The sequence below is a fragment of the Vigna unguiculata genome, chromosome 10, assembly GCF_004118075.2.
Source record: "Vigna unguiculata cultivar IT97K-499-35 chromosome 10, ASM411807v1, whole genome shotgun sequence".
NCBI lineage: Eukaryota > Viridiplantae > Streptophyta > Magnoliopsida > Fabales > Fabaceae > Vigna > Vigna unguiculata.
Window position 1 is genome coordinate 39,215,870 of NC_040288.1, and position 27,788 is coordinate 39,243,657.

Here is a 27,788-nt window from a genome sequence, read left to right on the forward strand (position 1 = left end):
AGTTAGATATTTTTTCAAAAATTTAAACTTAAATGATATAATATAATTAGAGTAAATATTATAGATAATATAACAAGTTCTATTGCACTAGTTTTTAATTTGACTTTGGTAATAACTATTTTAAAATTTATTTACAACATGACTTTTTATAAAACTGTCTCCTTATTAAATTGTAACTTCTTTAATATATTTTAATATATAACATACGATTTATTATTTTCCTATTTTTTTCGAAAATTTGGTTAAAAAAATCTATAATTATTAGTTTTACATGTGTATCAACTTAACCAAAAAAATGTATGAAAGAAAAATCAAAAGTATAAATTTCTAAAATAGAAAAATTTTAGTCACAAAGAAAAATAGCCAATAAAAGATGTACATGGGGGATTGAATTCGTAAAATTGTTGTAACTCATAAATTATGAAATCTTTTGAAAAATGAAAATTATTGGTGAAAATGGAATTAAAAAGTCATATAAAAACATTGAGTATAATAAAATAAAATAAAAAAAACAGAGTTGGAAAAGGGGCGGTGGAAGAGTGGGACCCACTTGTGCCGCCCTATGTCCTTTCGGCGAACGTGAAAATGTAACTTTTTACAGCACGTGTAACCCAGTTTCTCACCATTTCTCTCTACAATCACTTGCGTTGTACGCACGCGCGATCACACTTGTTGCAGCATTTACATCTCATGTGCTTCGTGGGTCCCACCTATTTCTGCTTGTTCTGTTCAAAAACCTACATTCTTCTGATTCATTTTAATATTCATTGTTAATGTTATAGAAAGAAATCATTCTTTGTTTATTTTAAAAAAGTTAAATGTATCTTTTGTATTTTGTTATATGAGAAAAATATATACTAAAAACTATGAGATTAATTACAGTTATAATAAAATAGAGAGATAATGTGAATTGGAGGAAAAGTTACTAAATAAAGAAAAATGTTAAATGAATGTTAATTAATAAAGTGTTATAAATGAGACAAGTATAAGTAAAGAGTACTAGGATGTTAAATTTATGAATCTCTGGCATATAATTATTTCTATCCAATCTCATTTTCATAGATTTAATAACAATGTGATAAATGTGTCAATTACTAAATTAACTAGTCCTTTGATTATTAAATTATTTAGTTGAAAGGTTCTTGATATTGACAAATTTGTTGATGAAGAACTCACATTAAATATATATATACGAAATATATAATAATAAGTATTGAGTTAAAGTTATATAAAGAATTAATATCGATCTACAATTTTAAGATAATAAATCTACGAACGTTTTTCTTGTATACTATTTTATTTTTTATTTGTATTCAATATAAAATTTAAACTTACTTAAATTTGTTATCACGAATTAACCAATAATATTATCATCAATGTATAAAGTAAAAGTAGATTTAACAAAAGTTGCACCAACCGTTACACGTTTCTAGATAATAGTGTACAATGCTTTCAATCTCCAAACAAATACAAGCATAAGCGGCTAATTGCATATAAGAAAATCAAAGAAATATTAAACATTAGAGACACAAAATACATTATTAAAAAGAGACTGCGTAAATATTGTAATAATAAAGTTTAGTTAAACTGCATTAAAGAAATTAAAGTAAAATGAAAAATAAATAAATAAAAGGTAAACTTTATCAAAGTTAATAGTTTGAGAGAGTGTAGTTTGAAGCTTTTAAAAGACATTCCATTCTTTTCCAAAGAGGTTTTTTCAAAGAGATCAAAAGTGTATTTTCCTTCAACCAAACATGAAAATGATTGCAAATTCTAAAAATCATTCCAACACAAATGAAAGTTGGTGGTGGTCAATAATGATTTGCATATATATCATTAAAGAAGGGTTGCTATTGCTCACAATAGTTGATAGAGGAAGTAACCAAATCAATTATTATTTGCGTTAGTGATATAAAATTAGTTAGAATTAATTTTTAAAATCAAATAGAAAAGTAAAAAAATTTGTTAAATAAAAAATAACTAGTTATGTCGCTTAATTTAAATGAATTTTGGAATTAGTAAATTTCAAAATTTGGACCAATTTAGTACTTCATTTCTCGAAATACTTGAATTTAGTCTTTTTAATCAAATTTTGTTAGATTTATTTAATTAAAACAATTAAATTTATGTTTTTCGAAATATTAATGATTAAATTGATCTAAAGGTTCAAAATGACTATGTGAATTTAGTTTTTTTAATCAAATTTTGTTAGATTTATTTAAGTAAAATAATCAAATTTACGTAAATGACTAAATTAATTTAAAATTTTAAAATTGACTAATTTCAAAATTTACCGAAAGTTAATGGACCAAAATATATTTAACCCCTTCAAATAAAAAAAAAAACTTATGAAATTGTGCATGTGGCCTAACTCTATTATTACTTTGTTGGTGATGATGTGCAGCATTGGAAATGGGAGAGAGTGAGTAGGTGAGAAATATGAGAGTTAAGGAATGGGAAACATAAGCATTAATGAATGTTAAGCTTTTTAGAATAAGAAAATGGTGGAAACTTGTTTCTGTCTCTGTGTTTCTATCATTTCAAGACACCTCCTATTTCCATTTCCTCAATCCTATAAATTTATGTCTAACCTTTTTCTTTCTGCCACCTTTTACTAACTTTTCACCATAATATTTGCAGTAACAATTTCATATTTTTTTATCTGTTAAATAAAAAAAATATTTTTTGTATTTTTGAAAGATACTATGTATATAAGTGTTAACGTCATTTAAAGGTTTATAAGCTGATATATGTTATACAATAATTCTTACACTATAATTGTCTAAATTTAGAAGTAAATAAAAAGAATGACATTAATGTTGATCTATCATAAATTCATAATATATCATATTAAATTTTAAAAAATATATATATATATATATATATATAAACTACATTGAATTAAAAATAAATATAATGAAAATATTAACCTATTTTTACAAATATAGAAAAAAAGAATATCATTAAACCATGAAGAAACTTAGTTAAAAATTTTGGAAGACGGAAAAGCCTAAAATAGAAATTTAAATAAATAAATAATATATATATATATATATATATATATATGTATGTATATAATTTTTTTAAAATTGGAGATAAAAATTTGAGAGAGTCAGGTTCTCGTGATACTTTAGAAGATCTGTTGATGTCTGCAATTCAACATTCTACTTAATATCAGATAATGATACTTAATTTACTTTTATTATGAATGATTTTGTTATTTTTAACTACGAATGAAAAAAAAACAACACAAAAAAATATATGTTTTATATATAACTAACGTTGCATGAAAAAAGAATAACACAAAAAAAAATATATTATATATAACTAACGTGATATTATATTAATAATATTTTAAAATTAATATACAAAATAAATTTATATTTATTAAAAATAATGTAAAATAAATAAAAAATAAAAATTAACTGTCAATGAATCAAAAAATAAATATATAGTTATGGACTTAATAAATAATTATATTATAAAAAATAAAATACAAGTAGTAATTATGGAGTTAAAAGGATAAACTTCTTTATATATACTTATAAATATATAATTATAGACTATAAATATAAATATATAGATAATAATTTATTCTCTAGCGTAGTCGATTGAAACCTACATGCTACATAGTAGTAACAAACCTTACTTGGGCTTCCAAAGGTATTGTGATCAGCCCAAACTCGAAAAGCCACAGAAAAAAAAATGCTTTCAGGAATGGGTTAAGGTGGGCTTTAATTTTTTTTTTCTATTTTACGTATTAGGAGATTTTTTTTTTTTAACAAAAAAATCACATGATTGCCAATTACCAATGAGAATAAATTTAAAGTTTATGTGAATAGTTAAGAGCGTTATAATATGACTTTATATGATGAAAGAAGATAATAGAAGAATGAATTATTTTTTAAATATTATAAAGAAATCTTCAATTTACTAATTACAAACTTATACCTGCTAAGTTCACCCACTTTGATGGAATGTTTTATATTATCATTCAAAAAAGAAGTCATGATATGACCGATAACTACACCATCCATAAATATTATTTTCAGCTCTTCAACTTACATATTATCACATCACACATCCAAATCTAAAATTACCCAACACACTACTCATACATTGTTTAAATGTATAATTAAATAAATTAACTCTTACACATAATTTAAATTTAATTATCGTTTTTCAAAATGTTCACACATTAATATTAATACACAAAAATAAGTATTTGCACATTTAGTAGACAAAAATATATTTTAAAGTAATAATCATATATTTGTATTTTTTTATCTTCACGCACAATTTTTTACTCTAAAATTAAAATATTTAAAAAGTGTATCATGTAACATCTTATCTTAGTAGTATAAAATTAATAAAATAAGACATTTCATATTAATATTTAAATGTTGATTAACATAATAAAAAGTATATTAATATAATCCTTCAATAGTTCAAACTATACAAATATAACACTAAACCTACAAAAATATATCTCTATGCTGAACATATTGACCACTCATACATCTGCTGTAATCTTACAACTCTAACTACATATTTCTCATCCTTCATAATGTCTTAAAACCTGCATCTCTACTCCCACCAGAATGATGATTATCGCACAAAAAAAAAACAAAAAACTACAAAGGGCAAGGATAAACTGGAATACAAAAGAATTAGCCTAAGACCATTTAAATCATAATAATCATAAGCCATACATGATCAAACTATAATAATTCACATAATTGCACACTAACAGTAAACTTAATTATCTGGATACATGCATTTGGAATCGAAATCTCATGAGATTTGCATTTGTGGTAGCCTCTACTACTCTGCAAAATCATTGTCAATGTGTTTCATCTCACCACAAGGTTAATCCATCATCTTCTAAGTCCACTATCCTTCCATAAACTAGGACCACTTTCTACTCTCACCATATAATCCATTTTACTTTATTTGAGTGTAGATAATCCTAAAAGTTTCAGGATGTCACCGTACTTGAATCCATAGTCCAATACATACACTAAAATAAACACCACCATAACAAACTCATTATCATCATAGTTTCACAATAATATTTTTCCAATCATATACATATATAAAGTACATAAAAAAGGTAAAAGCCATTTTTCTAACCACATACTTGAAAACCAATACCCCACCAATCAAATTGAAGATCACGTGTCTAAGATCAACTATCAAAATTTTAGCTCCATCTGATGATTATGAAGCGAGAATCTTAATTTTACCAAGATGACGCAAACCATAAAACAGGGTGATGCTCGACGCTACAACCCCTGGAACCCACTAACTGGCTAGTGTCCGGCAATCCAAAAGTGACGCTCAGCGCCCCTAAGTCAGTGGCCATTGTCTCAATGGCGTTCGACAGTGCTACAACGATGCCCAACGATGTATCAACATCGAAAACGTCCTCTTTGAGTTCTAATTGAGTAATTTGACAATTTTTGAGTTAATCCTCATTTTAATACTTTAAAATTCCACATTCCTAACTCAAGTAGTGTCAAATTAGCGCAATTCAAAGATCTCACAGTGGCATACTTCTAGATTATTCATACTTCTCACAATTCAAAATTTAACCATAACATATTGAACCATTACCTAAGTCAGTATTATTAAATTCACCAAACTAAATTCTAACACCAACTTAGACGCACCAGGACATATTTACATTCAAATTTCAACTACTCATAATTATCAATTACACTAATTGATCAAACAATCAATAATTCATAATCATAGAATTAACAATTAAACACTAAATCAATAATAGTTGCAAACTAGCTTCCATCACTTTAGAAGATGGCTCAACCACTCGAGAAAGCCCTAAACACTCTATGAACTCACAAACCCTCTACCTCAACCTAGAGACATCATAATCACGTTTCGACCAGGGCAAAGGAGTCATTGATTAGCAAAGAGCAAAACAAAGACACGAGGAGCAAGTACAACTCAAGAAAAGTATGCAAAGCTAAAACAGATTGGACATCAAAGGAGATTGACCGACCTGAAAGAAGAATTTATCCCATTAAACTTAAAGAGTTTTTCGAGGTGAATGCAACCGCAACCTTTAATCGCGAAGAAGATGAAATTTAAGTAAGAAACTGAAAGAATAAAATAAATATGATAGTGAAAATGTGTTATCAGGAAGAAGGTTTTTATGCCTTTGAATACACAATAGCTTTTTTTTGTTCATTTATAAAAACAAAGTTTTATATTTTAAAAGGGGTTTTCCATATCAAACACATAAAAAAAAGGTAACCAATGAAAAGAAATGATACAAAAGGAATCATACCAAACAATAAAATGAAAATGAAGGGTGAAATAATACAAATCAATAACCTAAATGCAACATTAAAAAAGAAAAAGAATTACAAGTGTGATACCTTATGATTTACAGATAAAAAAAGACATGCTTCTTAAATTATTTAACTTGATAAAATAAAATTTAAAGCCTTATCAAAAAGTTAATCACAACTTATTTTATATATACTATTTTTAAATTTTAAATGAACATATTTCATGATTTACAAGAAAATTCTTAAATAACAATTAATTTTAGTGACCAAAATAATGTATAGAAACCAATTTTATAATTTAGGACTAATTCATTGTATAGTCAAATCTTTTATAATTAATATTAGTAATCAATTTAAAAAATATGATAAAAATTATTTTAGTTACAAAATTTAAAGATCAATTATTTTTAAAAATATTTTAATTATCAATAAATTTTAATTTTTATTTAAATTGATCACTATAGTTATTAATTATTTTTTTGTCATTAAAATTAATTATCATAAAAGGTTTTTCTTGACATGTAATATTTGCTTAAAGAATATTTACAAATTAATATTTATTCTTTTTATATAGTTTTAATGACATTACATTTTATTAATGTGCTTTTATATTTTTAAAATAACAGTATACCGTTAAACAAGATAAAATACAGCCACTTACCAAAAATTAACATTTTATAATTTTAATAAATAATATAGGTTGATTTTTTTCTCGAAATAAAATAAAATCTTGAATATTTTTCACGTGAAGAATAAACTCAAAAATAATTTTAAATGAATAATCAGTTTTAATTTAACTTATTCTTCATGTTGTTTTATCCTTACGTGCCCTTATGTAACCGTTGGCAGAATTTAAAAACGCTATAAATAAGAAACATAAACATTAAAGTTAACTGCATACATTTTTGTAACTTTATTTTTTAATTTCTTATTTCAACTTTTACCTGAATTGAAAAATATACACATTCGAATAAATTACTGCAATCATCCATATGATATACTAATATTTTTTATTTAATATTTTTAGATTTTCAAATGTGTGCTCTAACAAACCAACTAAATACTTTGATAGACTCCTATTTAAATATAAAAATTATCCAATGAGGCCCAAATAAAGGTTTATTTAGGTTTTTTTCTTCTAATGCAAAAATTTTAATTAATTAAACTCTTCCACTATTTTTTTAATTATAATAACCATTGCATTCGAAATAAAGAGTTATAAGCAAATTACGAAAAACATGGTAAAATGGATATTATAAATTAATATGTGGTAGAGATTGATTTTGCCATTTAAGCTAATTGAAAATGAGAGATATGGTTTGGTATTCATAACATTCTAAAATTCTAAAAAGAGTGATAGAGAGAGATTAACTACTTCATTAGAAAGTGAGAAAATATTATAATGGGATTAAAGAAATTAAACACTTTTTGAAGTGATAGAGAGAGATTAACTACTTAATTCAATGGGTGAATATTAATTTCATGAATCCTCTTCACTTTATATATTTATTTATTTATTTTAAAGCACTTTTATTTATTTATTAACTATTTTCCCTACTCATGTAAAACACATATAACATATGCTATTAATTAATTTGAAACTTAACCATACATTAAATTAGATTTTTATCAATTATTATTAATAATAGAATAATATTTTAATCTCGAAGATTTAAATAATTGAAAAATGACAATTTGTTGTAGTTACATATAATCTAAAGTATCCTTATACCATCACAGTATAGTAATTAAAATTATAAAGTAATTTTACACATTTATAGGATCTTAATCGCAGTAGTAAATGAAGAACAAATGTGTTGAGAAAAATGTCGTTTAATTATTAATTAATAGTTTTTTGCAGTCTTGGGTAACCAGACTTAGTAGTAGAGTAACCAGAAACAGAAACAGTGGCACTTCATTGGTTTTAATTTTTTCTTTTGCATATATCTGTGTGTCTATCTTTCTTTGTATCTTTCTTTCTTCTTTTCTTCTCCCACATCGAAACAAACAACGGTAGCAATGAAGAAGAAGATGATGGCAAGCACCGCCATCTCCCTCGTCTTCACCGCGCTCTTCCTCTTCTCCTCCGTCAACTCCTTCTACCTTCCCGGCGTCGCTCCTCGCGATTTCCAAATTGTATGTTTTCCATTTCTTCTCTCTCTCCGTTCCTTCCTTTTCCTTTCTTTCAAATTCCGCGCGATGTGCTTCGTTATTTTATCGATCACCTTTAATCTGTCGCCACGCTGCTCGGATCTAGGGTTTTGCCTCTGATCTGTGTGGAATTAGTCTTAATTTCGTATTGCGCTGTGTTTAGGATAATCGATTTTGTGTTCGTGAAATAACTGAATTAGTTTTGGATGATTCCGCTGTTCTTATGTTTTTTATTTGCCTTAGTTTAGAATGTTGTGTAATGGAATCGTTAGTTCAGTATAATGACAATCGTGTTGCGGATTCCGAGGACGGAATCTCGGGAGATCTTCGTGTTCGGTTACGAGCTCTTTCGTTGCTGTTTGAGTTTCTCTTTACGCTGTTTTCGAGGAGGTTGATCACTTGCGAGGACGATGAAGTTTGGTTATATTTTTATAGGTGCACGTGGAATCTGTGTGTGTAATGTGGCTCGTGATTGACTTGGTCTTAGGAAATATAAAATGTAGTGTGTCATTTGAGAGTTGGTATCTGTTGATTCGGAACTTGGTCGAGATTCGGAGGATTTCATTTCGATTTGTGTTGTCTTTTGATTTCTAATGAAGATACTGACTGAGTTGTTGTTTCATGTGTGGCACCAGGGTGACCCCCTTTCTGTCAAAGTGAACAAACTATCATCTACAAAGACTCAACTTCCATATGATTACTACTTCTTGAACTATTGCAAACCCTTGAAGATATTGAACAGCGCAGAGAACTTGGGAGAGGTGCTTAGAGGTGATCGCATTGAGAATTCAGTGTATGCGGTGAGCTTTTGTGGTCTCATCCTTTGACATTTGGATAAGATGATGCTGTACATCAGTGGCCACTGTTTTCTTGTTTAGCTGTGTCAACATAAAAGGTCTGTTGTCTTCTTTTTCCAGTTTCAAATGAGGAAGGAACAGTCTTGCACTGTTGTCTGTCATTACAAGTTAGATCCTGAATCTGCAAAGAGTTTTAAAGAAAAGATTGATGATGAATATCGAGTGAACATGTAAGTGGTAAATCTCTTGGAGCTAGTGCAGTTATGCAGTATGTGTTCATTTAATTAGTTTGCTGTGATTCATTTGCCTGTCTACTGCTTGTCTATAGATTTCTGCTTTGAATCCCATTGACCCTTGAAGCTCTGAATTGAACATGCAGGATTTTGGATAACCTTCCCGTTGCTGTTCGTAGACAAAGGAGGGATGGAAGTCAATCAACAACATATGAACATGGATTTCGTGTTGGGTTCAAAGGAAACTATCAAGGGGTATAACTCAGCTTGAATTTTGTTATATAGTTCAATTTGAAGAATCATTTCTGTCACTCCATATTGTAACAAATATAAATTTTTCCTACAGAGCAAGGAGGAGAAATATTTTATCAATAACCACTTAAGTTTTAGAGTCATGTATCACAAGGATCCAGAAACTGGTTCTGCTCGTATTGTTGGATTTGAGGTCACCCCAAACAGGTATTGCTCTTTTTCTTTACGCCTCACTGTTAAGGGGGTGGTGCATTCTAATGTTGGCGTAACATGGATGAACTTGATTGGGTTTTATAATTATATATTTGTTTATGTCTGTAAAAGCACGCTGTTCGTAAGAAATAAGAATGAAACAAATAGTTAGATTTTTATCTAACAAGATCTTAACTTCTCCATGATGTCACATTTCTTTGAAGATAAATAATATTTTGGCATTAGAAATTCTTATAAATGGGCTCTTAGATAATCCTTTTTTCTTTCACGGTAAGTATCATAACTTGTGCATTTCTTTACTTATTGAGTTTATTTCTCCAAAGTAAAGCACTTGTATATTTGATTTCAAATGACGGCTTAATGTGTTATGTCTTTCTTATATGAATTCTGTTGCTGTAAACAGTATAAATCATGAATACAAGGAGTGGAATGACAAGGACCCACAGGTAACAACATGCAATAAAGATACCAAAAATTTGATGCAAGGTAGTACAGTCCCACAAGAAGTTGATACAGGCAAGGATGTCGTATTCACATATGATGTTTCCTTCAAGGTATTGCCAGTTAAATCTTAGCCACTCAAACTGTCTACTCATTTATTACACGATATGCTAAGCCAATTTATTGGTATTTTTTCCAGGAAAGTGATATCAAATGGGCATCACGGTGGGACACATATCTTTTAATGAATGATGATCAGATCCACTGGTTCTCCATCATTAACTCTCTGATGATTGTTCTTTTCTTGTCTGGAATGGTAGCAATGATCATGATGAGAACTCTTTACAGAGATATTGCTAATTATAATCAGCTAGAAACCCAAGATGAGGCCCAAGAAGAAACTGGGTGGAAACTTGTTCATGGAGATGTTTTCAGGCCACCAGTCAATTCGAATTTGCTGTGTGTTTATGTTGGCACTGGTGTTCAGATCTTTGCAATGACAGTTGTGACAATGATATTTGCTTTGCTAGGGTTTTTGTCTCCATCTAATCGGGGAGGTCTCATGACTGCGATGGTTCTGTTGTGGGTTTTTATGGGCTTATTTGCTGGGTACTCCTCAGCACGTTTGTACAAGATGTTCAAGGGCACAGAATGGAAAAGGAATACCTTGAAAACTGCTTTTATGTTTCCGGGCATTCTTTTTGCTGTCTTCTTTGTACTTAATGCTTTAATCTGGGGGGAGCAGTCCTCCGGAGCAGTCCCCTTTGGAACCATGTTTGCTCTGGTCTGCTTATGGTTTGGTATATCAGTACCCTTGGTCTTTGTGGGCAGTTACTTGGGTTTTAAAAAGCCGACTATTGAAGACCCAGTGAAGACTAATAAAATTCCTAGGCAGGTACCTGAGCAGGCATGGTATATGAAACCTGTATTCTCAATTCTTATCGGAGGCATTCTTCCATTTGGTGCAGTGTTTATCGAGCTCTTCTTTATCCTCACATCAATATGGCTGAACCAGTTCTATTACATCTTTGGCTTCCTTTTCATAGTGTTTGTGATCCTATTAATCACCTGTGCCGAGATTACAATTGTGCTTTGCTACTTCCAGTTGTGCAGTGAGGATTATAATTGGTGGTGGAGATCGTACCTCACTGCTGGGTCCTCTGCGTTGTACCTTTTCCTCTACTCAATTTTCTACTTCTTTACAAAGTTAGAGATTTCAAAGCTGGTCTCGGGCATCCTCTACTTTGGATATATGATAATCGTTTCATACGCCTTCTTTGTGTTGACGGGAACTATTGGGTTCTATGCTTGCTTGTGGTTTGTTCGCAAGATTTACTCTTCGGTGAAGATTGACTGATTTTAAGGCATCATACAGTGGATGATTACACAACGGGAACCCGGAATCCTAGAGGCTTTAACAATTAGAGGACTCAAAGCAAATATTGCCGGGAAGTTACCTTTTTCCCCTACTCCACCCTTGAAAACCCTTTTTGTTTATTGTTAGAGTAGCTGATGGATTGTTAATTTGTTACAGTGTTTTCAAATATTATTGTGGTAGTTTCTGAAGTAATGATATGTCTGCATATTTCAACATGACACAACGAAGTGATGAACTATTGAATCAGCAATTAATCTTCAGGGAATGTTTGTCATGAGGATGTTTGACAGATTTATCAGGGCATTGGGTTAATAGGTTCTTGACGAAACCGTATAAACTAGTATAATATTAAAATATACAAGTTACATGCAAACTCCATTCCTATAATAATTATAAATAAACATTATATATTAACACCACCCCCACCCCAAAAAAATTCCAAAAAATCGGTTCACTTGAAAACTGATCAGTGACAATGGTTTGTTATATTTACAATGAAAAACATATTTAAGACCAATTCTTTGTTGGACTGACCCGTATGAGTAATTTTTTCTACCCCACTGTTTTCATAAAACTGTTAGCTATGTTGAAGTTGATACGATCCGAGTGGTCAGGTCGGACTGAATTCTCCGAATTGAGGTCTGAAAGTGACTAAGTGAATTTGGCTTGATCCGATGGATGAATTACATTGAATTGTTAATGGTATGTCTTTTTCTATATTCTATAAAATGTGGTCCAAGGTTTTTATACGATGCAAGAAATTGGACATTAAAATGTGGACTAAAAAAATGATTGCATTTACGTGTTTTCTTCTTCCGAATCCATTTATCTAATGAGGAATTTGCGCGTCGAATTATATTTTCTATTTCCGAATCCATTTATAAAAAATACCTGTATACGGTATTTATTTGAAGATATTCGAGAAAAGATTTAGACTAAATGATAAGTAAATTAGAAACTTACCAGTTTTGTTAAGCTGTAGATAAAGTCTCGAAATACTAATTTTATCGAGAAGTATTACTTTTATTAAAAAGTTGGATATGGTTGAGAAAAATAATTTTATCAAGCAATATTAAACAAACCGAGATATACTAGTCCTGTCGAAAAATATAAAATACAATGCCTAAAAGTACTAGAAAAAGTTAAGAATACCTCAATACAATTGTATCAAACAATGACAAATATTTTAAAACAATTCTGATGACTAAGTAAAAATTAAGAATAACAAAATCCCTTTCTCAAGATATTTATCATTAATATTATTACTGATCATATGACTGCATTAACTGTACCCATACGAACTTGAGAGCGTCAAAGTAATTTTACAATTACTTTCACCCATGACTTTCACAAAACAAGCACAAGTATAAGCAAAACATCATTGAATTAACATGCCTGACCTTATTACATTCAGAAGTTTTCTAATAAGAAAGCACCAAATTGCTTTCTCCTACAAAATATCATAACATTACAGGAAGCAAGAGACTTCCACACATACAAAAACCAATTTGCACATGGACAAGTCGATGTCGTCTCAATGTGCATAAGGTAACTTTTCACCTTCCTCCATCTCAGTATAACAAGCACAACACCATTATATACACACACAATTCCACAATCATCCCAAGAGGCTTTCAACCACATGGTGTGTTGTGTTCATCTGCAACTTCACCTTGGTAAAGCCAAATTAATGCCTGTGGTGATCTACACGTGTAAACTTAGCTTCAATAAATCAACATGGAACCTTTATTCCACTTATTTTCAGAGATTGAAAATGATCAGGTGCAAATGGCCTCCACTGAGAGCTTCTTCATCACACTTGGACATGGATCTCCTCCAAAAATTTCAGGAGACACTGTCACTGTGCAAGAGCTTTGCCCAACACAATTCTGCAGCAATAATGTCAAAATCAAATAATGTATTCAGTACCACAAACTTGAAATTGACCCCTTGCCCTGCAGGATTTAACTCAAGTTTCTAACCAAAAATGATATTTTTAAAGCTTAGAAAGAAACCATCCCCAGAAAAGCATTGAACAAGTAAAATACGAGTTCAGATTCTCTATTGAATTTTTTGAAACTATTATCTGCTGAGCACAAACAATACACCAATGATAGTACTTTAAAAAGAAATTAATATGTTTTAAAACATCAAAATCAATATCTATTTGTGTATTTTGGAGACACAGCAGAGAAACAGCACAGAAAAATCCAACTTTGTTTTACCTTCTGGAAAGCATCATATGACTTGTGAGCATGACAGCTTCCTTCACGGTAGCTTCCACAAGTTCCTACTGGAGTGCCAAAGCTAGCAAACTTGATTGATGAGATCTTTTGCCCTGGACCACATGACAAATGTGCTTTTGGCCTCACAGGACTTTTGACTTTGCCAGAAGCTTGCATCTCATAACTAACAAGATTTGGCTGCCACTCATAGATATCAGCACATACACTGTCAATATCCCTTCTAACCAAAAAGATCCCATTCGGATCCCCACCCAATTCCTCAAACACAACCAATAAATTTCCGGTTGGCTTCAGCCAAGAATGAGGAACATGGTACCTGAAATTATCAGACAGCAATTAGTATAACAATGGTTTCTAACCAACATTCAACAAAATTCAAGACATTTCTCACCATCTTTGAGAAGGCTGGCCACAGTTACTTGCACATTTTTTTTCATTGTAAGTTCCAGCATAGTTACAGTAACCACAAGAACCAGATGCTTTGTAAGCAGGCCAGTAGCGGCCCAGACTCTGTCCATTTATCCACACTTGACCTTTTCCCATGCTGGCCATGTCTAAAGCCAATGGTGCAACTCCAACTGGGGCATCAAATGTAGTCTACAAAAGAATAGAAAGGACATTACTTTTACAGCTAAAAAAAATGGTCCCTTTTGTTGCATTTACACTAACTTTTTGGTATATGTTAACAATTTCCCCAGTACAATCACAATGGGTTTCTTTTCTAGATCATTTTTGTTAAGTAGTAAAAATAAGTTTCATGAAGTCCGTGGCTGACCCCAGAATTTTAAAAGATGAATTTTTTTTTGCAGGGTAGCATAGAGGTATCACAATACTCACTTTGTACCATGTCAATGGCTGTCTTCTAGAAACCAAATACCCCTGAAGCCACTCAACAGAGGAGCTTCCACTAAGAGAATGTAGATTCAAGGCTTCACCTTTAAGACCAACCTAAAACAAGCATTCAAATGAATATTAAGCAAATTAAAGCAATAATGAGAAAGAGAAAGCAAACAGAACGTCTGAAAAGAACCTTGTATGACCACTTTTGCCAAGTTAAGTCTCTTCTCCCCTCATTGAGACCACTTAATGTTATTGGGCCAAGAACACCAGCATTCCATCTTTCAAAATGTGGACCAACATTCTGCATGCCAATAACAGGTAGCAGATGAATAAATATATAGTCATGTTCATAATCAGAGTTCAAAATTCTAAACAATCAGATTTGTTGGAAGTGCAGAGGTACATATGATCTGACAATAAACAATCATTTAGTGTGTGCATGCAGTGTCCACAAAAGAGAGAGGGACATAGAGAACAAACCGGAAGGCCAACTGCAACACTTAAAAGGGAGATTTTGTTAACACCAGCTCTGAGCCTCACACTTTCACTGAAGGTTAGTTTGGGGGCCTCTAAGCTTCCATATGCAGTTCCTGACCACAAGAAGATAAATAGTATGTTCAGTGTCTCAAAGATGAAGAAAAATAAAATAGTGACTAATGACAGAAGAATAAAAAGAAATAAGACATATTAGAAATTGGTTAAAGTAGGTACAGAATAAGTTATATTGTTAGCTTAAACAGTAAGAGAGTAGGTCATTCAGTTTTATTATCTTTTCAGCACTAGCTCTATTGTAGATAGAGGGAAAACCCTTAGCAGTAATTCAATGAAACCTACACCAAACCCTTCTTTTTCCTTTTTTTTTTCTCTGTTTTTCTACCTTTCTCACTGAAAACTCAGCTTATTTCTGAGAGGTACTTCAGTGTTTGACCAGTTTTGGAAAGAGAGTTAAGACAAAAATGGTAACATGATCTATGGTCATGTCCATCAAGTATTGGATAAGCTACATATATATAAAGTGCAGTTGTCCAATCCATTCAATTCTCAAAGTTATACTTATAAGATTCCCACTTCTTCCTCTTGGATCACATTACCAAAAAAGAAAAAACAAATTTATAGCAATTGAATATTTGTAGTATACATCTTTGTAGTTTAAATAATTAGTGTTGCTGAAACAACGTGAAGTGAACCAGCAGTGTACTGCTCACCTGCCAGCTGATTGTTGATAAAAACATGCAAAGCATGCCCAGCAGATAAAACTGTAAGATAAGGATTCTTTCCATTCCTCAAAAATTCTTCATTGGGATTGATCACAACACTGCCAAGAAAAGAAACAAGATAAGTATTCATAGTCTAGAAACAAAAAATGAGCAAATATATCAATAATGGTTAAGAGAAAAAAAAAAGTAAGAACATTGCAGAGTTATAGGTCACACTCACTCCGTGGAGTACCACAGGTAGTCAGACAAATCTCTGGTTGCATTTATCTGCTCCAACAGGCCAGTCACAGTGAAGGAACTATCATCAGTAGTGGTTGTCTCTTCATTAAACGCTTTCCAAGATAGTCCTCCATGAATAGGAACACGGCTCATCTTCATTGTTGTGCTCTGAGAACCAACCTGTAAAGAGATTTAGAATTAACATCATTGCTGAAATCTTCAGTTCAAGAGTTACTCAAGAATACCGTTCTTTTCATTGAAAATGAAACTTGTTTCAAACAAGAGCCAGATAAGGTAAATAAGACTCCAAAAAAAAATTTTTTTTTCCCTTTTCTGTGCCTCCTTTCACAGAACAAAAAAGTCCCAAGAACTACCACTGCATATAACTCCTTATTGAAAAAATTTACTCAGACCAACTAAATAGTGTATGTTTGGTCATGCTTCACAGAAATAAAATCTCCATCATAAGATACATTTATCCCATCTCTTGTAATCTGAACTTAAAGTTAGTTTAATTTGACTCACCCTTGCAGTGTTATAAACAGTATGCTTGCAGTTAGGAAGAATGCTTATAGACCAAGGAGGTAGATTGTAATGCTGATTTCCAAATGCCACCGTTGCATAAGATTGTGGGTTATAGTTTGCAAGGAATGCAGCACAAGCTCCAGACTTTGATCTAAAGACATGAGCCTGTACATTGGTTATGAAAATTGAAAGTTTAGACTAGTTCCACAGCAGCTTCACAAATAATTCTCAGAAAACTAAGTAAAGTTATACCTCTTCATAGTTTCCTAGTCGTTGTACAGTAGGATCTCCTGATATTAAAGCAGGTTCACATAGTTTTATTGCTCTATGTAAATCTTTCAGATGACCCCATTTTGGCTGTCTGGCCAATCCTGCATAGAACATAATAAATAACTCAAAAACCATTCATGAAATATATATATATATATATATATATATGAGAACTCTGTTTTCCTCATTAAGCATACCATATTCATCAAGAGGTGCATCGTAATCATAGCTCGTAGCAATAAAGGGACCACCAGCAGTTCGACCAAAATTTGTTCCCCCGTGATACTGGAATGAACAAAACAAAAGGGATTAATTAACTATTCAAGGGTGAATTAAATTCAAACAATGAAATCAATAAAGGTTCAATTTACCATATAATAGTTGACATATGATCCCCCTTTCTGTATAAACCTTGCAATTGAAAATGCCAAGTCCTCAGCAGGTCTTTGAGGAACTGCACCTCCAAACTCAGTAAACCTACATGTTTAAAACAGTGACACAGGAAATGAAATGAGCATCTCTAAGAAGTAACAAGCCACAAAATAAAACCTTCAATTCAAATTTATCATACCAGCCAGTCCAAGCTTCTGTCCACATCTTTGGTTTGTAAGCTTTATTTGGAGAGAAATAATCACAATAGAAGCCATTGCAAGTGTTAATCTGCAAAAAGAAACAAAAAGTTTAGAATTAAGATGTGGACTTTGATCCTGATTGGAATGATTAGTTTTAAATGCACTCATGCAAATATAATATTTGTTGAGGATACAAAACAATATATTTCTCTCTCCATCACTGATAATGAAAATTGACAAGAATGTCAGATTTTCAATTTCCACCACAAGTAACAAGGGCAGTTTCACCATGATTATAACGGTTAATAACTAGCTAGGCATGATAATGAGAACAGTAGTGAAAGGACTGATACCAATTATGCACAACAAGGAATAATCACTCATTTCTTCCATTATGCAAATGGACAAAACATACTGTCTCTAGTATCCCCACCAAATATAACAAGCTATAATGATCAGAGAAAATGTGTACAAAAGGTACAAATAAGCTGAGCTTACAATAGGATCAGGAGCATCATCTTGCTTGCACATGATCCATGGAACCCCAGTGCCAAGTCCTACAGCCATATGAGCTGCCCATTGAGTGTAGGCTCTACCAGGAGCACCAACTTCATACTCCATAGGTCCATATTCATTTTCGATCTGTGAGAAAATTTTGCAAAGGTAAAAAACAGTGAATATTTTCTCTATATGCATATCTATCTCCAGTTTACTTTGAGCAACAAGTCTACAACTATTTTTTTCAAAGTAAAAAAGTTGCATGAAAATATAAACAAATGATTGGATTGAGCAGAAGGGTAGCTGCATATGTAATCTACCTGAGATAGAATTATTGGACCACCCTGAGACTCGAATAATCTTTCTGCTTTCATCATATCCACAATCTTCTTGGTAAATCTTTCCATTTGAAACTTAACCACAGCAACATTTAAAAAGAATAAAAGAGGTGTATTAGTAGACAATTCAAAAACATGAAACATGAAATTTTTGTATGATACTTTAGAGTGAATGTTATCTTACCTTAAACGGTCCATTGTCTGTCCTGAAGCTGATACCTGGAATGTACTTGAGCCAAACAGGGAAACCTCTGAAAAATGAATATAATTAAGCTGTTAAGAGAATTCATATGACTATATCAGCAAGGACTTTTTGCCTATGCGAAATAGGAAATCCATCTCTTTCATTACCCGAAGTTCCATTCAGCACAAACATAAGGACCAATTCTGAGGTTAACATAGAGGCCTGCTTGCTGCACCAGCTTTATGAACCTTACCAGATCATAGTTTCCCCCAAAGTAATACTACAGTATCCAAAAGAAAAAATATTGTGATAATTCCCAACATCTAAATTCGTTAAAAATAATAACAAATGTAAATTTTCAAACACTGCTTCTTAAGTTCTTACTTTGCCGGGTGAAGGCTCGTGCCCATTCCAGAAAACATAAGTTTGAATCACATCCAAACCTCCTTCCTTTGCCTTCTGAATAAGATCCGGCCACATCTGAAAAGGGAGAAACTTTAAGGCACCCATTTGGAAGAAAGTTAAAATGGATGAAACCATGAAACACATTTGAGTAAAGTACCTCAGGGGTGCTTCTGGGGTAGTGAATGGAACCAGAGAGCAGTATCCTTCTTTGTCCATTGATGGTGATAGCTTTATGGTCATAGGACACAGAAGCTGAAGCATGACCGATCAGTGACCATGCACACACCACCACCAAGAGCAGTGGCACATTCCACACAATGAGCTTGTTGAAGCTCATGTCAACAACAAAAAATTAAAAACAGCAATATTAAAAAAAAAAAAAACAGCCTTGTTGTGGTGTTCCTGAGCTTGGTAAAGCAGTGGCCCTTGAACACTTTATTCTATGCTTGAACGTGTGGAGAGAGGAATGGCAGAAGGAGAGAAGAATGCTTTTTGTCCTGAGCTCAAGTTTCCTCCTTTATGCAGAATGATTGAAGAGAAAACAGTGTGAAAGGAAGAAAAAGAAATGGTAGGTTGCAGCTTGAAAGAGTTTGCAACAGTGATATATTTTTGTTTTTGATTTGTTTTCACCCTTTTGGGAGATTAAGCAACTTTATGTGAAGGTTCTTTGTTGGAGGAAAAGGGTGGTGCTTTGCAGCTGCTTTTATAAACACTCAACAGTGAAGGAGTATATGGTCTTTCAGAGAAAGTGGGACCCACTTTCATGGAGCTTTGGGACCCACACCTTGTTCTTACTCCATCCACTCATATTCTTTTTTTTTCTCTTTAATTAAATATTTTTTTAATTGTTTTTTTCTTTTTTTTTTATTCAGACAAGTTAAATGTTTTAGATTTCTAATTTCTAAAACTCATAGTATATACCTCTTCAGACTAAACAAAATATTTACTGCAAAATTAGTTTAAAAGTATTTACTAATTACCCTTTTAACAAAAAAAAAATTACAGTGAACTTTAAACTCAGATTCTTACTAAATACAAGATATACACAAACAGAACATTTTAATTATTTTTATCTGTATCTGCATGATATTTTAGTTTAAGAAAATTTGTTAATATTTAAAAACATATCATGGCATTTTAATATTGTATCTTACAAAAAAATATGTATTACTCCAATGAAATCGTGTTAAGTGTGAAAAGTTAATCTAAACAAAAGTTGAGATTCTCTGTTATTATTTTCTTTATTATTTTATTATTTTATATTGAGTATTAAAAATATACTACGTTAATATTTTAAATATTATTTTAATATATTTTAATATGTTAAAATTAATAATAGTATAGTAAAAAAAATTCAATAAAAAATTCAAATTCATACAAAAAAATGACGGAGAATCAACTTTGGCTACTTATACTTGAATTATATGCGATTGTTGTTTTAATTTTAGATTAAATTGACATGTTTCAGGAAGAAAAGAGAGTTTTTTTCAATGATTTTTGTCCAATTAATGAAAAGCAGACACAAAGAAGTATTTTTTTTCGTTTGATTGGTGGAAGCAGTGAGATCCAGAACAGAATGTAAAGAGGGTTTGCTCATTCATTAGAATTCAAAGTTCTGACGTATTTTGAAATCAATGACTGAAACATTTATGTGATTTCAAATTTGCTGCAAGTTTTTGGTTGGAATCTACGAAATTGTATTAAACTATATTTAATAATTCGTATTCAAATTTTTTGTAATGATTGCTTTAAGGACCATTATTACAAGACTAAAAGCAATACAAGTTTAGTTTTAATTTTAATTTTTTATTATTATCATTATTTCCTTAAAAATTTTAATATTTAAAAAACACATTAGATTTTAACTTGTTTAAAATGAACAAATAATTTTTTAATAATTAAATTTTGATATTTTTTTCTTTTAACATGAGATGATATTTTTCAGGATTAAATATGTTTTTGGTCCTCAAATTTCGGTGAATTTTGGAATTAGTTTCTTTTTAAAATTTTATACTAATTTAGTCTTTTATCTTTAGAAATGCATGTATTTAATCCTTCTTACCAATTTTGTTAAGTTTATAAGACATTTTTAACGCATTTTATGATAATATTTGAGTTAACATTGGAAAGAAAATGTGTCAAACGGCGTAAACAATTCAAATACTATAAAATGCGCTTAAAACTTTAGATAAAATTAACAAAATTAGATTAAAATTATTAAATTCACGTATTTTTAAATATGAAAGATTAAATTGATCAAAAATTTTGAAAATGAACTAATTCCAAATTTCATTTAAAAAACGAAAAACATATTTAACCCTATTTTTTAAATAATTTTTCATTTTTTTTCATTTTTTATATTTTAAAATCATTTAAAAAATGTCACCTTTAAGTTATAAAAGAAAGTTATCGAATTTAATTGGTAAAATATCATTTTTCGAAAAGATAAATGTAAGAAGAAGGTAGTTTTGTGTTAGAAAAAGCATGAAGCAAGGTTTGAGTTTGTTAGTGAAAAAGGGTTTACTTGGAAGAAGGGGAAAGAGAAAGAGAAAAGAAACAACAACAGAGGCGCTTTATGAACAACATCTGATTATTGAGTTTTGGTTACAACTTACATCTCCACTTTCGAACCAAACAAATCCAGAACAACATTTCTTATGCACTCGCATCATTGCCAACACCAACCATTTTTCATGTTCCTCAACAACTATAAATTCTCATTCTTAATGCCATCCATCTCCTATCTCATCCGCATATCTTTGGATTTCGACATCAATGGTGTCTTTTATTTATTTGACTTCTCACCTTCCATCAATCATGTGGATTCTTTTTTCCTTTTCAAAAATTTCAGATACACGAAACAAATATATTATTATTTTCATGTTAGAAACGAGTTCATATTATTGGTTACTTTTTTAAAAAAATATATATAAATTATTTTTATCCTAAATTTTATGAAAGTGAAGTAAAATATTTTACCAAACAAATGATACGCGGATTTGTTGAAAAAATATTTTACATAACTTTTATAAAATTTAAATTGAACGCTTAATCCTTGTTGTTCAAACATGTTGAGCGGTCTTTTTAATAACAATGATTGGATTGTCTACAAAATTTCATACTGGTCCTTTATACAACTTATGTGTCGAGCCATCTGGTATGTCTAGCCGAACGACATCCACCTTAATCACCCAATCAACATGTCAGTAAGCAGAATTATAAGTGATTAAGTCATGATTAGGCCAATTTTAATTATGAGCCAACGGGAAAAACTATAAATATAGGTCAAAAGTATGATTTTTGACACTTTTGTCTTACATTAATTACAACATTTATTGCTTCGATGAATCTATCTTTCCCGTCGACTTTAACATGGGAGTATCTTTAGCAAGTATCATCCCATCGGTTGATAATAGGAGTACGAAATGAACAATATGAGTGAAGACTTGAAGAGTTTGTAAATGTATGTTCGTTGGAAATTCACTAATCAATCATTGACTGATTTTAACATTGTAATATCTTTAATATTTGAAGAGCTTGAAAAATATTGAATAGAATGTTTAACCCAATCCAAAACCATTTATTTCGAAATTTAAACACCATTTCTCAAAATGATATGAAGACAAAAATCATGTTTAATTCTATTTTCATTAAGTTATATATAAATACTGTATAAGGTAATTACGTATGCCAAATATGTTGTACTAATTATTATAATTAGAAAAGTAGTATATTTTTACACCTTACACCAAGAAAGTGCAAGGAAGCTTTTCACCCAACAAAACAAAAATTAGGAAGGAAATCATGGGAATATAATGTTGGTTGTTTGCAATAAAACAATTCCCCAGAAACAATGAGATTTGCTTCATTTGAAGGAATACAAAACCGTTGTGGACTAAATAAAAAAGAAAAAAAAAGTTGATTCTTGACAATTATTAGAACAATATAAAATGGTTGGGAAAGTTCCGTTGTTTCGAAGCAGATCAAAATGAAACATCCTAATGCTTTTGAACTATTTGATGAATTGTCCCACAGAACCAAACAAAAACTAAAATTGTTGAAAATTATTATTATCATAAACAGATTAATTATGGGACTATAATAAAAGAATGAATTTTGTTTTTGTGTAGAAAAAGGTGAACAAAATGTGTTACAAAGAAGTCCTTAAAGTGATGAGATATTGGGATGCATATCTTGCAAGGAATTGCTTCTCCTATAATGCCCAATAACTCATCATAGCTTTTAGATGCACCTAAGCAAAAAAGCTTCCATTTGTAGTTGGAAGAACATACACTAAAACCTTAATATGCTTAAAGTTATTTAGGTCAAATTGTGTGATAAAATAGTTTTGTGTCTTCATTATGGTGCAATTTGTTACTTGTGGTGTATGTGTTACCATTATTGATAAATGTATATTGCACACTTTTATTGAACTTATGCGTATAAATTGACTTATCGATTATAAATTAAAAAAGAAAGTTAAGTGTTATTTTTAAGTTAAATTTATTCACAGTAAATATTTTTGTCCATGTTTTTATTCAATAATTTTCTAAATTGAGTGGGTTGTTGCCGATTTAACTAGTTTCCCATTCAAATGATTGAAGTAATTGGTTGGATCCAATTTCCAAGGGTAAAAAAGTTACGATGGTGTGTTTAGCTCACGTGAAATTTACCTTTATGCCCCTATGTTCATTTCTTAGGATTCATATTAAAATAAGGATAATGATACTTTCACTTACTTTTTTTTATCCACTTTTAATCATCATTTCTATCATCTTTAGATCATCACATACATTATATCACTACAAAAATTTAAAATAAATAATCTAAGGGTAATGAGAATAGTAAATTAAAAGTGGGTCAAAAAATGTGAGTTAAAATATTATTTTTCCTAAAATAATTTGATGTTATTAATTTAATGTGCATAAATTAGTTAACTAAGTATTATAAAAACACAACCCATACAAGTATGAATGAGCTTATCTGAAGAAAATAATTGAGCATTGATACATAGAATTAGGGTATGTATACTTCAACGTTGAATTAATTCTAATAATTAATTATTTCATATTTAACATAAATTTTTCACTTTTTAATTAATTTTGAGAATCAAACACATTTGAAAATCAATTTTAATCAATTATATATCAATTCGTCGCAAAATCAAACACACATTTAGTTTAAAATACAAAATTTTGAAACCATCACTTATGAACCGGTGAACCGGGTCCGCTTACGACCTGAACCCTAGTATCCGGTTCAAAAGTTAAAAAGAGGGAGCTTCCCGCTATAATGTTGGGAAAACGCATTCATAGGAGTGCGTGAAGCATATCAGTGTTTTCTGTTGTTTCTTTTTGTCATAAGTCAAAGTCATTTTTCAGATTTTGAACCCATCGGATAACTTTTCTATTTTTTTAATATATAATTTAATTCATTGACACGTTTTTTAAGGATACACGTACATGTGAATAAAGCCTTTTTTGTATGTCCTATTCAAATGTTTATGGAGTAAAAAAGTTAAAGACATATGAAATAGAAAAAATAAATTCAATTAAATTTGAAGTTTTTATAAATTGAAATATTTTTATTTAACTTATTTTTTTATAAATTTAAAATTGTAATTAATATTTAATTTCTTATTTTTTTAATTGGGTGATATAACTCGCATATTTATTGCCTACTTATTTTGACGTATTAATTAACGTGGTATTTTAAGATTAATATAAACATGTAGTTAATAGATAAACATGTATTGTTTTCATTGAAAATTTATTATGATAGTTTTTTTCAATCATTGATATTATCCAATATATTTTCAGTGATAATAAAAATTACTCGTCACAATATATTTTTATATTAATCATATAATTTTATATTTTAATGAATAAAAACAATAATTATCAATGAAAAAATATAAATAACACAACTTAATTACAAAATGTGAGTAGTGTTAGTAGAAAGAAAAATAGAAACTCAATTAAAAACAACATAAAACTTAATTAAACATATTTTTTATTATCTGTTAAAATATAAGTGTAGTTACTTAGTACAAATTTATTTGTTTCTTTTATTTATGTTATTTCATTTTATACAGCTTTCCAAACAATCATTATTTTCTAAAAATATTACAGTAAGAAGTTTAATTTTAGTTAAAGTCTTTTATAATCTAAGTATATATAAAAAATACTTATAAAATAATTACAAATTAATCGTCTTGGAAAGATGGTGATTATTCATACGATATTGTCGGACGGATTGGGGTTGGGTCAGAAAATTAGTGTCGTTTGTAAGAACGGACAACTCTTCTTGTTCTTGACTGAAGACTTGTTTCGTTACACCCAATAAGTCTCACATTATTTAAGAATCGAGGTCAAGCGTAGTCTTTCCTTCCTTCACTATTCGAGATGTTTCTTAAAAAAAAATCGTAACAAAACTATATATTTCAAAGCAGATAATATATCAGGAACACAATAATATTAAAAAACAAACATATCTTAGGTTATATAAACTATGACCGAAGTCGAAGACCGATCAAAGTCCATTGATAAATTTGAGAGGTTACATTTATATATTTTTGATCAATTTAAATTGTTTTAAATATCAGTTTTATGAGTAGAATAATAACATAATTTTGAAAGCTAAAACTAACTATATAAATTAATTTATAAAAATTCTTTTTACTTTTAACTTGTGTATAATCTTATTTACATGTACATATTTTTAAAATGAATGAAAACTCTTCCAAATATAGCCATTAACATTTAACTAATCTGGAAACAACCTTGGTTGCTTTTAATATGAGAAATCTAAGGAGAATGAATGTCTAACATTGGAAAACCAAAACAAAAGTTTGGTCTGGTGGTGAAAATTTTGAAGGATTTTTGAGTAATTTAGAAGCCACGTTTTTAGTAGATTGGTGTCTGAACAACACCGTAATTAGTTTCGTATACGGAACAGTATTTTATACCTGTAGGGGCACGAAACTATTATTAGGTGCATGACTTCTGAAATTTATATTAAAATACAAAATATGCAAATTTAAAGAGGTGTTATCCACTAATTTTATTTAATAAAAGTAATTTATAAATATATGGAAATTGAGATATCTGCATGGCTCGTAATTGGGTATGATTTCATGCCCTAACCCTAAGCACTGAAAGGAAATTGAAATTGAAATTGAAATTGACGAAGAAGGAGATTGAAGAGTATAAATGATTGTGATGTGGTTGATTAATTGAAAATGATGGAATATAAGAGATGGCGTAAAGAAATTGTGACGAATAAGTGCTCGTGAATGAGGCCGCTTTCCTTTATAATCACCCACTTTTCACATACAAAATTATAATAAAATTGTTGGACTTCAAATTTTTTATTAAATTTTTTTGGTGTTGTTCTATGTTAAAATATTAAAGATTAAATATATTTTTAGTTTTGTAATTAGTCCATTTTAAAATTTTAGACTAATTTAGTCCTTTATTCTTTCGAAATATGTGGATTTATATGAAACGCACTTGAAATGTTAAATAAACTTAACTAAATTTGATTAAAAGAACTAAATCCACATATTTCAAGAGATGAATGACTAAATTAGTCCAAAATTTTGAAATAGATTAATTTCAAAATTCACTTAAAATTAAGAGACCAAAAACATATTTAACCCAAATATTAAAAATACATTATATTGATATTTTAAATTTTTTTAATATTTTAAAATTTTAAAATTAATAATCATAAATATATTTTGAATACATAATAGAAAAACAGTACAAAAATACAACAGAGAGTCTAAATTCAAAATTTTGTTTGTACTATTTATTAGTTAGTTCAGTGTTGTAAATACTTGACTTTCTTTTTTCATGTTAATCGTTAAATTAGAGGGATGAATGAATGTATAACACTAATAAAAATTTTAAATCATAAATAAACATAATTAAAAAGGGGAATTTAATATGGTATTACATATTTAAAACAATTTCAATTTCGGTTGAAATAATAGTGTTATAGTTAATTATTATATTAAGAGAGAAAATTCTGTTTAAATTATTTTTTATATTAACTCCTAATTCAAGCTGGATTAGTGGACATAACAACAAATCTTTTACTCAACTAGTAAAAAATTGTGTTAATTTCAAATTTGTTGAAACAACATTATTAAGACAAATTATGGTGTTATATTATCTGTTTTTAAACTTAAAGTTGCATCCATTTTTCTGTAAAAAGTTTTTCAGATTAATGTTAAAAAAAAAATAACATAGATCTATTAAATAAACCAATTTAAGAGAAGATGTTGGATTAAGATGATAAGACCAAATATATAATATTTTCATAATACGAAAAATCATTTATTTATTTTTTATTTAATATAACAGCTAAATTTACAGTGTATTTGTCAAATAGGGACCACCCTAATAGTTAGACGCTCCATTCAAATTTAAATAAGAAAATGTCATCAAACTACATTGGAAACTACAATTATTGTTTAGGGCATAAATTAATTAATTGATTACTTATCTATTGTAAAATATATGCTGCATCATCTCTCTGACTCCAATACCAATCACAAAACGATCTCGTAACCAAAATTTTCCTTTAATTTAAAACCATTCAACTATGTACAAATCTTCAGTTTATTATTTTATACACGAGAAGCAAAGGCATTTATAACAAACAAATCAAAATCTACATTTAATTTTAT

General features: G+C 29.7%; 2 protein-coding genes across 2 annotated transcripts; one reads left to right on the forward strand and one right to left on the reverse strand.

Annotated features, from left to right (window-relative positions):
* The first annotated feature begins 8,208 nt into the window (after window positions 1–8,208).
* Window positions 8,209–12,053, forward strand: LOC114166838 (transmembrane 9 superfamily member 7). The gene is made up of 7 exons (XM_028051701.1): window positions 8,209–8,450; window positions 9,101–9,265; window positions 9,383–9,492; window positions 9,642–9,750; window positions 9,842–9,954; window positions 10,364–10,514; window positions 10,601–12,053. Exons 1-7 carry the CDS (start codon window positions 8,334–8,336, stop codon window positions 11,756–11,758), a joined length of 1,923 nt encoding a protein of 640 aa, XP_027907502.1. The 5' UTR covers window positions 8,209–8,333; the 3' UTR covers window positions 11,759–12,053.
* Window positions 12,054–13,013: 960 nt separating this feature from the next.
* Window positions 13,014–19,773, reverse strand: LOC114166774 (beta-galactosidase 1-like). Its single transcript, XM_028051592.1, has 19 exons — window positions 19,251–19,773; window positions 19,073–19,168; window positions 18,856–18,968; window positions 18,689–18,755; window positions 18,487–18,579; window positions 18,167–18,310; window positions 17,668–17,756; window positions 17,468–17,573; window positions 17,294–17,381; window positions 17,079–17,197; window positions 16,827–16,991; window positions 16,303–16,481; window positions 16,071–16,180; window positions 15,346–15,455; window positions 15,056–15,166; window positions 14,863–14,973; window positions 14,417–14,622; window positions 14,005–14,341; window positions 13,014–13,668 (listed from the first exon to the last, which is right to left on the reverse strand). The coding sequence occupies exons 1-19, from the start codon at window positions 19,428–19,430 to the stop codon at window positions 13,558–13,560; spliced, it is 2,535 nt and encodes an 844-aa protein (XP_027907393.1). The 5' UTR covers window positions 19,431–19,773; the 3' UTR covers window positions 13,014–13,557.
* Between the last annotated feature and the right edge of the window lie 8,015 nt (window positions 19,774–27,788).